The sequence below is a fragment of the Temnothorax longispinosus genome, chromosome 5, assembly GCF_030848805.1.
Source record: "Temnothorax longispinosus isolate EJ_2023e chromosome 5, Tlon_JGU_v1, whole genome shotgun sequence".
In the NCBI taxonomy this organism is placed as follows: domain Eukaryota; kingdom Metazoa; phylum Arthropoda; class Insecta; order Hymenoptera; family Formicidae; genus Temnothorax; species Temnothorax longispinosus.
Genome location: NC_092362.1, coordinates 1,377,776 through 1,391,844, shown reverse-complemented (window position 1 = coordinate 1,391,844; position 14,069 = coordinate 1,377,776). Strand labels below are relative to the sequence as shown.

Sequence of the window (14,069 nt, the reverse complement as noted above, 5' to 3'; positions counted from 1 at the left end):
GCCACCGTGTACGCGTGCATCGCTGCTCACCTGCCGACGACGTCCATTGAGAAGGCGCGCGAGATGTAACTGTGTGAACTGTACCACTCACATGATCCGAATCGCCTTTAATTATTCGTCCATTTGCGAAATTCTCTCTCCGTACCCCCTTTCCGGCCCTCTCCTCGCACCCCCTCTTCCCCTCCCGGACGCGCCTCGACGTCGGTGTGCGTGCACATTCGATGGTAATGAGAGATGAGCGAAAGGGGAAGAGATGCGAAGGAGAGACCTCTCGCAGTCTCCCGAATCGAAAACATGCCTTTACAACAAACAAGACGCTTCATTCGCGCGATACGAGTTTCTTGGTTAATCTTTTATTCATCTTCTACACTACATGCATTATCAAACTGCTTGATTTACCGAAATACTTGTCAGGCGGTAGAAACTGGGTCATTTGTGACGCATAACGATCTTTTTTTCTTCTTTAACGGAAGAAGAGAAAATAAAACGATGTATGTATGTGTGTGTGTGTGTAAAAACTAATATTTATTGTTCATATTGCATACATAATACGTTATTACGCGGTGTGGATGTTACAAACTTGGTGTTTGGCATTTATCGCTAGAAACTCATCGTAGAGACGGATTAAATTGACAAGATAATCGCGGGTTAAAAGTGTTCCGGTTCCGCTCGGGTAGCCAAGAGATGCATGCAAAAATCTTTTTACGTACACCGAGAATTAGTTCACGGCGGCAGCGGACAAGAGACTGGCACATAATTTACAAAGAACAAATTGGCATCGTGTAACATTGCATCCTGCATTTCAACTCATTAAGAAATTGAATGCTTAGAGCTGCGCAACTTGCTTAAATTAAATAATTGATAAATCATGCGACGTTTCTATAATATGTATATTATAAAATATAATTATATACTTTTATATAATTATATAACATGTCGTACGTATTTAATGTATACGTTACCTCGCTAAAAGCTTGGCGAACCAATGCAACGCTATTATTTCACACGTATTACCCGTCGGCTCTTCGGCTTTGTAATTTTTACATATATACATAGATACGACCTTATGTCGCAAGACTTTCCTTAAACTCTCGAAAGCGTGTCGAACTTGAAACGAGCGATTCCGACGTCATTTCGATTTCTCAACGGGAATCCGAAAATCTCCGTCGTTCGCATCGCGATATGACACGGTATTTTGTTTGAATTAGCGCCTCGAATGATTGGCCATCGAGCATTTATAGCGTGGACGAACGATTCCCCGCGCGATCGCGGCCTTCCACAGCGTGCCACGGCGGATGCAGCCAAATTTGCGCACATAATCGCAAGTATGTCGATTTTCATCTTGTCCTAGTTTGAGCGTAATCGCCAAGATGCGCACGTGTAACACATAAAACGGCGTGGGATTAGTATATAGTCGCACACAATTCTTAACTATATATCGAGAAAGCAGTAAGAATTTTTTGTATTGATAAAAATTTAAAATCTATATTTATTTATCAGTTAAAACATATAATATATATAATATATATTATATCATATTATATTATATTATATTATATTATGTGTAAATTAAAATTAAACGTTATTTAAAAAATTTGTGAAAAACTATTGAAAAAATAATTACTCTCTTCTATGGGATATTGTATTTATATACTAATTTTATAGAAATTCTTACATCTAATATATACATTTGATATTCTATATAGGAAGTATAACTCTTACGCTTGTTTTAATTTTTACCTCTTTATCCAATGCGAACTTAATCGCACGCCTACTCTCTCGTTTATATTGAGATCGCGTGTCCTACATCAAACGGAAGCATTTACTTATTTATTTCGAACTGATATCATAATTGGATGCAAAACGAGGAAGATTCATTACGTCGATTTCCACTTTGTTTAGAAAAAAAGTAATTATGAAATACTTATATATGCTTTGTTTAAAAAAAAAGATATATATATATATATATATATATATATATATATATTCTGAGGATTTTCAAGAGAAGTCGGCCTAAAGCCGATGAGTCAGCGTGTTTAACCGAATATTTTGTGTACAATTGAGAACTCGAGAAAGAGACTTTGCCGACATCAAAAATGAAAAATTATGGAACAAATCTTTTGTAAATAATATTTATTCGTCTCGGAAAAGCTAATTGCAGTCATCGCATACATCGTAAATTAACTCAGAAACGTCTAATTTATAGCACCGCTGGTCGACTATTCTTTCGACGTTCTTTCCTATAGTTTTAAGTTTTTATAATATCCTGAACATGTGACATCATTTGGGTGAGTTGCTACTCTTTTAACCATTCTTCTATTGTACTCCGTTTCAACGGTTGGGATTTTCCAAGTGCAAAAAAATAAGACTTATTTCTCCAACCTTGTGCGAGACGAGTCGAAGAGAGAGAAAGAGAGAGAGAGAGATGAAGAGACGTATATTCGCTAACGTCCGCAGCACGGATCTCGCACGAATTTCGTGTTTCGAAGCCAAGGCATTTCGTGTGCGCGCGTATATACAGCCCAACGACGCGGCGATCGGAACCGTAGGATAGACACAGAACCACTCTTCAGGATCCTGAAGCGAGGCGAGTTGCAAAGTGTGCCGTGTAAGTGGAACATCGCTGCCTGGTACCGACGACGAAGTATACCAAAGTAGTATAACATGGTCCTCCTCCTTCGTCGTTCCTCTTTGCCCTTCTCCCTCTTCGTCGTTCTCTATACCACCACTGCCATATCACCTCTCGTCCACCTCCTCTTCCTCCTCGCGCGGCGGCCGGCAACGACAATCCGGCGCTCCTCCTTCGCGTACACGGTGAAAGACTTTCTTTAAGGAGGTTCCACAGTAAAAATTACACGCCGCCTGCTGCCTACCGGCGCGCGGCGCCGCGCCGCGCGGCACTCGCCGCCGAGGAGAGAATTGTCCATTGTCTCCTTTGACGGCCGTAATTGATGCCGGGTCCTCCACGTTGCATCCGGTTGCACCTTCCCCCCTTGATATTTTGCCCCGGCGATATATAATAAAAATGAAATCCTCTCTCGGCAGATGCGATATGTGACACGCGGCGCTGATTCGGCCGTGCGTATATGCTCCTTTTCATCCGAAAAAGTCGGATGTCGCGGATATGCGCTTGACGCGGCCTCCGCTCCCGCTCGCGAGGGATCCGAGTAAAGTATTACGGGCATAACGGGCACGGAGAGAAGTTTCGTATATTATCGCGTATTATCAAAGAAACGCGACGGAAATCTCTTCCGCCGCGTTAATCTCTTGCGGCGTTATTAGGGAGGATGACTATGTAACGCGAAACACTTTATTATCTTATTATAATAGATGATACGTATAAGGAAAACACTTGGCGCACCTCGTATAATTACATATGTAATCGCAACCATGTTTATCTACAAATTCGCTGACAATGGTGTCTAAAGAACATTTATTACTGAGATATATAATTTCATATTTTGTTTGAACATTTTTGTGCGCTATGGAGGCTGTTCTCCTTCATTTTGTAACTCGCAATTACAGGAATTACCGTGAAAGATCCTTAAAAAGACATCCTACTCTTCAGAAATTTTTTCAAATTCCGCTATTAATGCATTGTCGAAAACAATTATTCTCGGGATTGTTCTTTAAAAAAAAAAGCCCGAAAAAAGGGAAAGCAACGTTTGTAGAGAAGCTAAAGCAGTATATTTATACGAGGATGTTCAAGATACTAAAATCATGCGATAAGAAAAATAATCGAAATTCGAGATACATATATTATATTATACGCTCATCTCTGAAGAAACGTATTGCTACTTGTTTTTAGCAGTGTATCAAGTTTCATACGCTTCTCAGGTATCTAGGCTACTAAACTAACAGATGGTCGCTAGGATACGGCGAGGCATATAGCATCCCGCGAATAAATTACACAATCATTGTAACTAATAGAAGGCACTAATTGAACGTATTCAGTAGTGGCGTCCAACACAAAATTTATTCTCTCGCCTTTTCTCGTTTTTCTCCTTTTCCCCTCTCCCCTCCTCTCCCCCCCTCGTACTCTCTCTCTCTCTCTCTCAATGTTCGTCTTCTCACAAACATCAACGAGCAACAATCCGATATCATCATGCAGAATCAATTGATCAGGCTTTTGCATCGAAGCCTTTTACGCATCCGTGATGTCAAAAGGGACGAAGAGGGGGAGGAGACACGATATCGAAGGTTGTGGGTACGAAGCTCCGCCAGTGGGCCCCAAAAATTTGGGTCACTGGTTCGACTGGGCACGTCATGGGAACCACAGTCCATCCTTCCCTCCTCCCTCCTTACGGTTTAGCCGCCACTCGTTTGAGTCATCGACGTGTCGGTCCATCATCTTCATTCCCGCTTCACCTCCGTTGCTTTTTCTCCGTACTATTAGTCGGCCGTAATCGCAAAATAATGTGTGAAATGGTACTTCATTACGGGAACATATCACCCGTCCTGATTTTTTCCTTCTTTTTTTTTAATAGAACTTTATAAGCGGCGAGCTCTCTTTAGGATTTAATTCAACTTATCTCCGGCAATGTATCCTTCTGCCACTGCTATTATTATCTCCCATATAACGTCATCTTCTTCTAATTATTTTCATCTGCCTTACAGCCATATCTAATCATCAGCTTTGCATCTTCTTCACGGCGCGGCGACGTATTCTCTCAATTATATTCATCTCGCGTCATTTTTATAGCACTCTCCTTATTTGTTTTGCAGTTATTTTACGGCGTTACGCGCTACTGTTAGCCGCTCCGGGAATCGATACTCCTGGTGCCTTATATGTTTGTTACGTGAATTAATCAACAGTACAGTTAGACGCATTGTGACCATACCTCTGTTTACGATTCGCGTGTACGATCACAAGAGCCTCTCGGGCTCATTGTCGGGCAGAAATAAAAGATCCCTGTCTCTCTCTTTCTCCCTTTCTTTCTTCTCTCGTCTCTCTCTCTTTCTCTCTCTCTCTCTCTCTCTCTCTCTCTCTCTCTCTCTCTCTCTCTCTCTCTCACTCAGCATCTTCTCCTTTTTGAATCTACGCTTCTCCTTGTTCCACATCAAAGAGACAACATCGCACGACGGACCGTATAACCTTCGGGACCGTAAACCCGTTATATCATTATATTCAACAATAATCCGCGGTCCATATACCGAGCGCAAACATCGAGACAAACCGCCACGCAAACTGTCCCAGATCCCTTTTCAACGTCGTCCTTTGTTAGAGTGCCCGTCGGTATAATTTCGGCCCGTTGTCTGCACGATGTGTGACACTCGCATCCAAAGTCCGGAAGCTGACGACCACCGATGATGACTATCCGAAAATAAGTCCCCCTGCTCTCTCTCCCCCCGAACGCCCCTGGTGATTATTCCATAAGCCAGCGATAACGTCGGCAGTGGCGCGTGTGCAACTTGACCGAACACCGTGACGCCGCGAATTCATCCCGAATTTAATTGCGAGACGCGTCCGGCGGAGATCGAAGCCGTACGAGCGGCGTAAAATTCCGCGGAAATAACGTATTTACGATGTCGGGCGATCAAGTATCCCACGAGAGACCGCATTGCATGCGCACCCGGATCTTTATACCTCTTTTACCTTTATTCCCGCCTATAAACGTAACGGTAAATTGAAAAAAAAAATCAATTGTCCATATTCCGCGCGCAGTTTTCACGTAAAGATCCTCCGCGCCATTACAACGTCACGTCCTCGAATCTCAGAAATGCACGTTTATGCATTTATCGCTGTTCTCTCCTATCAAACTATCTTTCCAACCGGGATTTCCGTCGTCGCGAAAAAATCTTTTAGTATCTGTACACAACATTGTAAATGTTCTTATGAAGCGCCACTGCCGAATTGATAATTATGGAATTGGCTGGTCGAGAGTCGGTTCAGAGAATGCCCGATAAGGTATCATAGAGAGCGGAGGAATGATGCGGATAAGAATAAGGAGGGGGTATCGGCACGAGAGAGAAAAATGACAAGATCGTGTTGCGGTAACAATCATTTAATTGAACATCAAGTTTTTCATAAATAATGCACATGTACAATGCATACGACTTTATACAAATTATGTTCCGTGATCAGCGAGCTACCGCGACGGAAGCAGCAGCGAGCGAGAATTCGAGGATCGAGTGGCGAGTGTGAGTCGCAACAAAAAGTGTGTTGCAGGCGAGTGTGTTCCGCGAACCCGACGACTAACATCGAGAACCGTGAATGTCCCCTGCGCGATTGCGATTCCGAGAATTATTACCGTCGATCCGTCGAAAACTCGCGAAATCTCGTCAAACGTATACGCACGTCCTTCGATTTAGTTATTACAGGAAAAAAAAATAGAGACCCGTACATAGATCCTCTTGTCGCAGGATCGGTGAGGGAAGTGCAATTAAGTACCTTGTCGTACAATATTTTACACACGGTGTGAGGTAAGCTAAAAAAAAAAAGAGAGATACAAAGGAGTCGGGGAAAGAAGCTTATAAATAAGAGCGGCTATCTTACAAGGTACGCGAAGTAGAGTATCCGGAAGGGAAGATAAATAAAAAGTGGGAGGAGGAGATGTTGAAGGGAGCGTAAAATAAAAGCGATATAAATAAAAGACAAAACTAGAATCTATTCCTTAGCGCTACGTTCGGAGTTTAGGTACATCTTGAGCGCGAGCAGCACGCGCCCGACTGCGTCTTAACACAGGATTAATCAATTTCTTCGCTCTCTTTCTACCCCTAATGACGCTAATTGACATTCGAGAAGTTGTATCTTGATGTAACTCGTATTGAGAGTATCGTAGAATAGAAGAGAGAGAAGAAAATTGTTAGTCTCGTACAATATTTCTACTTGAATATTCGAGACGATCGAGAAACCGGGTGATGAGATTTTGTTTCCGGAACCATAATAACATCAAGGAAAATTTTCTTTAATAATAAAATGTTCAACCTTATGTTACAAATTTTATTATCTTAGAAGTTCCTCGCACGGTACAGGCGTCACGATGAACTGGATTGGTGTCACCCGTTGGATTACTCACCATTCGCCAAAGATCCAGGAGACCATTGTTCTTCGTACATAGCGAACGTACGAACGTAATGAAAATCAGTATAGTAGAGTACAGCCGGTATAATAACACAGTAATCGAAATGTAATTAATAAAACAAAATTATTTTCGGATAAAAAAAAACTAGCCGTCGTCGACGATCACGCCCATATATCTCTAGTTCTCAGTAACTCTCAAGAAAAATTATCACACAATAGAAAAATATTAAAAAAAAAAAAAATAAAAAAAAATAATTATAAAAAATTTTTGTTTGAAAATGTTTCTGTCTGTCGTCAAATAAATAAATATTTATATATGAAACTCTTTTCGTATATACATACATGTACATAATGTGAGCGTATGTATGTATGTATATATTACATATAAAAATAAGTACTCGTAAAGTTTCATAGGGAGTCTATAGATTGGAGCGGAATCGGGTTTAATCGAAAGAAGAACTGACGGTACCGATGAAGTCATGCACCGACGTAATGACTATGAAAGAGATTCCCTAGTAGTTATACTTGAAGCTTGTCAATATTGAAGACACTACTCTTCGCATTTATGCTTCAAGAATAACTCGAATATACACCGTTCAAGCATCAGGCTGGCAATCGAGCATCATATTCTGATCGTGGATCGTAAAGCACTTAGTAGAGCTCAACCGTATTTTCAATGTAATAAAACTTGTACCTGCGAGACAGTCTGATGCGATTTTAACGCGACGCACCGCTAGTGAGGCTCCGAGCTGATCGTCGAATAAGATTTAACGATAGAGAGCAAGAATTATCTTATTCTTTATTGTTATCTCTTTATCGCGATTCAGTAAACGCTCAAGCAGCTCATCGTTAAAATCCCATCGGACCACGTTTCGTAGACTATTGAAAATACCGAAAATACACTTTGCAACATTTATCCGGACTCTGATAATTAAAATCATTTGCTCACACAAATCACTACGATCGACACATTGCATTATAAGTACACAACGTACTTCAGAGTGTCATACGTCCAAATGTTCTTATTATGTATATTTATCTACCTTATTTAACTAGCTATCATAGACTACCTTCTATTCTATCATATATGTCCATTCGATCGCGGGCTGAGAAAGATAATGAACGATCTAATCCCTACCAATCCTTTTATGTATCTGCTGATGCTTAATAAGATGCGCCTTCTGCCTGAAAGCTTTGCTACACACGTCGCATCTGAACGGTTTCTCGCCCGTATGCGTGCGTAAGTGTACCTTAATATTGCTTTTGTTTAGGAAACCTCTTTGACAGATATGACACCGATGTATTGGCTTATCCTTACCGCTCATTAAACCCGATTCCGTTCCGTAGGATAACGCCGCGGCGCCGGCCGCGGGTCCCTTCTTGGAGCCCGTCGCTCCCCCGGAGCCTGGCGAGGATCGTGACCTCTTTCTAGGATGGGAGGGCGCGGCGAAGGATGAATGGAGGATATCGTCGGGACTGCAGGAAGTGGACACTCGATTGGGCGGGCTGAGCGGCGGGTACGGGCTCGTCGACGACGGGGTCTCGCCGCACGACGCGTTCTGAAGACTCGCGGGGTTACCGGCCTGCAATCTCGCCTGCAGCAAGGGTGCGTAATCCATTTTCTGCGTAAGCAGGCTTTGCAACGCGGAACCGTGCTGCTGAGTCTGCGTCGATGGGGTCGTTGTCACGTAGATCTGGTGAGACGCGAACGTACTGGGCGAGGTGGTCTCCTGGGTCTTAGGCGAACAATCCGTTATCCAATCGGCGATATCTATCCAATCCCTCGAGGCGTCTGTATCCTGCTCGGAACTGGGGCCGTTTCCGTTGCCCGGCACCGTTGTGTCCGCAATCGCCGAACCGATTATCTGCGCGATGTCCTCCATCTCCTCGTAAATAATCTGCTGCGTCGATTGCGGCAGCTGCTGCTGCTGTTGCTGATTGTGAGGATGGTGATGCTGCGGCTGCTGGTGATTCTGCTGCTGCTGCTGCTGCTGCTGCTGTTGCTTCTGGCTTGCCTGCGGGCATGGTGTGCTGGAAGACACTACGGGCGACTCGAAGAATTCCTGGTTGGAGGAGGGTGTAGGCGAAGCGGACCCCACCTCGATCGTTGATCTCTGCCCGGACGAGGCTATCGTGTGATAGTGATGTCCAGGGATACCGTTTATTTGGAGGTGTCCCGTATAGTTGGTGAAGGGCGGAAGTGGAAGCAGTTTCACGTCCGACAGCGACTGTTCGGCGACCGTCGTACCCAAGATCGAGTCCCAGTTGTCTTGAAATCCGACGGCAGTTTGCTTCGCGTCCGGCACTCCTCCCTCCAGGAATTCTGGACCGTTTGTCCAGGGTAAGAGCAGACTGTCGATCTCGCCGGGCGAACTACCCACCACAATCCCGGAGCCCTGGCTGCTGTGCGGCGGCTCGACGCCGGACGAGGTCAAGTGCGGCGGCGCCGCCGGCGGGCCCGACTGCGTCTCGTATTTCATCTCCGTTACGATGTCCGATGTTGGCGAAATGGTGTCCAGGTAATGCGGCAGGGCCGCGTGCCTCACCAGCGATACGTCGCCGGTGCTTCTTCCCCCGCAGAAGGATTGCTGCTTGAAATTGCTACGATTATTGCGAGTAGCGATGGTGCCAGCCACGTTCGTGTCTATCACGGGCTGTTCCTTCAGCACCGGGCCTGTCTCCTCCAATATACCCGCGTTGTTGAGCCTGTAACTTGGTACCACGGGCTGCAGCTTATGTTGTTCCTCCCGCGCCGCTGGTACCGTCCTCAGGGAATAATCCTTCAGGAAACTGTTCCTATCCACGCAGGCGTTGTCGCCGCTGCTGACGCTCGGCAGGATCTTCAGCGTGGCGTTCGACGTGGGGTTGTACGCCGCGGACGGATTGAATCGGGACAACGAGGACGATCCGCCACACGACTGCTGTCGCTCTTCCTGGGGGCGCACGCCGTGAAACTCCGTCTTGTTCCCGAAGCTTAGAGACGGCAGCTGCCCGTTGTACACGTTAGCGGTGGCCGACGCCGCGCTGGTAGCGGCGATGCTACGCGTATTCGTCGACGTGGGCGACGTTGTGAATCGAGTTGCGAACAGCCCGGAGATGAAATTCCTGCGCTCCTTCGGGCGCGCGTAGCTGGCTACCTGGGTCCTCCGCGCGTTGTCTGTCCGCGCGACCGTCAACGACGACGTTGCAACGGGTTTCGGCGGGGTGTCTGTGAGAGATTCTGGTGACGATGGAAGATTGTGGCAGCCGGATGAATTTGGAAAGCTGTACTCCCTCGCATCGGTCGCGGCGTTACCGAACAACTGCCACGTCGGGCGAACCGTCCAGCACCACGAATTTTGACAACCCTGAACGTTACCGTCGCGGTTGGATGATTGTTGGCGTGCGATTTTTTTACACGGAGGCCCGTAAGACTGGAAATCACCGTTGCTGAACTGCGATGCCTGCTGGTAGTCAGAATACTCCGGAGTCGGGGGCAACTCCGGAGTCGGGGGCAACCACGGACGGAACTTCGCTGTTTCGTCGGAACTGCAACCAGCAGCGAGGCTGTGGCACCCTGTAACACAGGAAGGACATCGATTGGCAGTAGCAGACTATGAAGGTAAATCGAATAGGGATAGGCTGTAAAAAAACAATGTTTACATTACATCTCCACCCGACATCCATAGATATCTAATTTTTATATATTTCCTTAGGTCTAATTTTAGGTCTAATCCTTATTTTATTTTACCATTTACTAGAATATAAATCATGCTTATATTCTTGTATAAAAAACATATAATAATATAGATGATAGATCAATATATAGATGTAGATTTAAATAGGTAGGTATTTTTATTTTATACAGATATATAAAATAAATTACTACTATTGCTACTTAAAAAAAATTTAAATTAAATTAAAAATTAAACTACTATTAAAAGGACGAGAAAGTAAAAGATATTTCGCAAACAATATAAAGATATAACTCCAGGGGCGTTAACTAAAAAGAGAGAAAAAGGGGGTTAATTAAAAAGAGAGAAAAAGAATCTTGCACGGGGAATTCCGATGTCTCCTCGAGAGATGGATTCATGCTGACGGAGAGAGAGAAGAAGAAAATGAATAGGAGCAAATCCGTGAGGCAAGCGAGGCATGCCGTACGGCGTACGGCTTGATGGCATGCTTGTAGTGGACGCTGGTACGGTGAATAGGTAGGTAGGTCTGGCCGATACGATCCGACGATCGCACTCGTACTCGTACTCGCTTACATGCACCCATACACGCGACCGCACGCGGATGCATCGTGTACGTGGCCTCCTCAACACGCTCACGTATCGTGCCTACATATTCCATGCGTAAACAAGTGTCGGTGTGTATATGTACACGTAGCGCGAGTGTATACGCGCCGGGTAGGCGCAGATCCCTCTCTTCAAGAAGAAAGACTTGCTCCGGCTAACTGGGTTAGTGGCACATTAGCCAGCCACGGCCGAGTACATTCAGTCGACCAAATTGCCGCGTTTAAAAATATATTTTTGTATAGCGTTGTACAAGAATGAACGATGCTCTCAGCGAGATAAAGGAAAATCTGGCAAAAAAGGACTCAATGAGATATTTCATCTCGAGACGAGTATTAAGACTAATTGACATTTGTCTTTCTGATTTTGATATCTGATACGTCCCATATTATGAACCTTGTTTGTAATCACGAAATTATTAACATGAGAATAAATATATTACTATTTGGAAATTTTACATGAAATAAAAAAGAAAAATTAAAAAAATAAAATTTTCCTCTAAATCTTTTTTATTATATATGTAAAAATTTAAAATTTTTATATATTAGAGAATCTCTTACTGTATATTAAATAAATAAAAATATATATGAGATTTTTATACATATAATCAAAAAGTAGGTTATAACATATCTCTCATGTAAATTAATATCATTTATAATATACGTGAGTGCGTGCACGTATGTATATGTACTACCTACACAAAAAATAAATTTATATTTTAAAAAAATTTAAAACATAGCAATGAGATAATACGTGACATATAAAATAATGCTATTAGGAACAATGTTATTAGATTAAAAATGAATATTAAAAATGACAAAGAATATATAAACATAATCTAGTTATTTTTGCTTAATATGGGCAATTAGATTAAACATTGAATTTTTAAATTTGAGAGAGAAACGCTCTTCCTGTGTGACTCTTCCTTGCTCTTTGTACTACGCTATCTTATCTATATATTAATATTCTTGCGCTTGTTCATGTATGTAATATATGTGTAATGTTACTTCTTCTGCAATAAGAAAATATTAAAAATAATAAAATAAATAATATATATAAATGATTTAAGAAATAATGCAAAATAATATAAAAAATAAAATAGTATAAAATAAATAGTAAAATATGATATAAAAATATATGAATAAATAATATAAAATAAGTTAAAGCAAATCGATCATTAAACTGGTCATTAATATATTAAGTGTGAATTTATGAGTGCAAATGTTTGTGTACACCGCAAATGCATATCAAAAGAATATTATGCTAATTAATACTACACTAATAAATAGTGTATATAAAATAGTTTATTAATAAAATAATATATTAATGAAACCTTAGTAATATTAATTGATTATACTAACCAATTAATAATAATTAACTAAGTATACTAACTAATTAAAAATATTAATTAATTATACTAATTATATTGATTAGTAGGACTACGCACATGATTTGTGAAACCAGGCAATAATCTTAAATCTTTAGCATTAAAAAATTTGCAATTTCGAAATTGATAGTGCTAAATAAAACAAGGTCACACATATTGAAGAACGTATCAGTATAAGACGATTGTAGGATATTACGAATTGTACAATCCACACAATCAAAGATTTCTCAACATTTCTGTCAGACCTAAATATATGTGTAATTAATTTATGTCGTAGCATTTTTGCCACAGTTGTATATAAAATTTCTCGCGTATAAAAATGTGCATAGTCCGACAATTAATGGTATATTTATATTATATTAATAAAAACTGAATATATAATACGTGAATCGTTGATTCGATCTGCGTTTTTGGTTTGCGGATTCGTGCTCGTACCCTCATTCGTTACATCCTTGTTATATCCTGCTCTCGCATCGTTTACTGATCTCGTTATTTTTTGTTCAGCTAATTTCATGGCTTCTCTTGCTTTGACGATGCTGAGACGTTCCCTCATGTTCGTGCTGTTTCGTGGTTGTGCCAACTTCGTAATCTTCAATGGTCTTCCAAAGTAAGTAGATTTTGTCAGAACTAGAGTTTTGACTTAAAATATGCGATATATACTTTAAGTCTTGTTGATTTCTTTCACCAGTGTATTTTCATTGGCGATCTGTACATAAAGGATAATAGTGTTAATAAGAATTTCACTGCAAAAATCTGATACATGAATATTCAGGCAAGCTGATAAGCAGAAGTGTTAGTGCGAAGCAGCATTGATTGCATTCACAAATAAGGCATTATCAGTACAGTTATAATTTTTCGCAATATTCATACATGTGTCAGTACTAATTTTCGATTTCTAAAGTCCCCTTTGGCCAAAAGTCAATTATATATTGATTGTACAAAAATACAATTTATAATTATTATCTATTAACCGAAAAGGAGACTTACACAGGCAAACAAGTTCTGATACAATTCGGTTTTAACATAAATTTTTTTTATTAAGTTTGATAGATTATGGCATACTTTCTTTGTAAACTTTTTGAAAAGTTGCCGCGTCATCAAAGAAACTTTAGCAAGCTATAACTTTCTCAAATTTAGGTTTTTTTTTAATTCAAAAAGTACTAAAAATCGGCTTACATTCTCTACATTAATTATGGATACCGCTTAATAAAAAAAAAATGTTAAAACCGAATTGTGAGTGCTGTACTTAACCCTTTCTGTACGGAGAGCGATTATAGTCACTGTCCACATGCTGCTCACTGCGGCCGAGCAACTTGAAATGTTAACTTGAAATGTTTCTGTTGATACATTTTTTTAAATGTTTTTGTTATTGAGTTTTATTAAA

General features: G+C 41.5%; 1 protein-coding gene across 1 annotated transcript; it reads right to left on the bottom strand.

Annotated features, from left to right (window-relative positions):
- Positions 1-5,097: 5,097 nt before the first annotated feature.
- Positions 5,098-13,238, bottom strand: Ich (zinc finger protein ichor). Its single transcript, XM_071777911.1, has 2 exons — positions 13,134-13,238; positions 5,098-10,617 (listed from the first exon to the last, which is right to left on the bottom strand). Exons 1-2 carry the CDS (start codon positions 13,236-13,238, stop codon positions 8,152-8,154), a joined length of 2,571 nt encoding a protein of 856 aa, XP_071634012.1. The 3' UTR covers positions 5,098-8,151.
- Between the last annotated feature and the right edge of the window lie 831 nt (positions 13,239-14,069).

What these genes read in the sequence shown, in the direction of transcription:
- Ich (XM_071777911.1), bottom strand. Translation starts at nt 13,238, where the DNA reads ATGAGGGAACGTCTCAGCATCGTCAAAGCAAGAGAAGCCATGAAATTA. An exon ending in GAGCAGGATATAACAAGGAT is followed by an intron (nt 10,618 to 13,133) that starts GTAACGAATGAG and finishes TTACCTTCATAG; the next exon opens with TCTGCTACTGCCAATCGATG.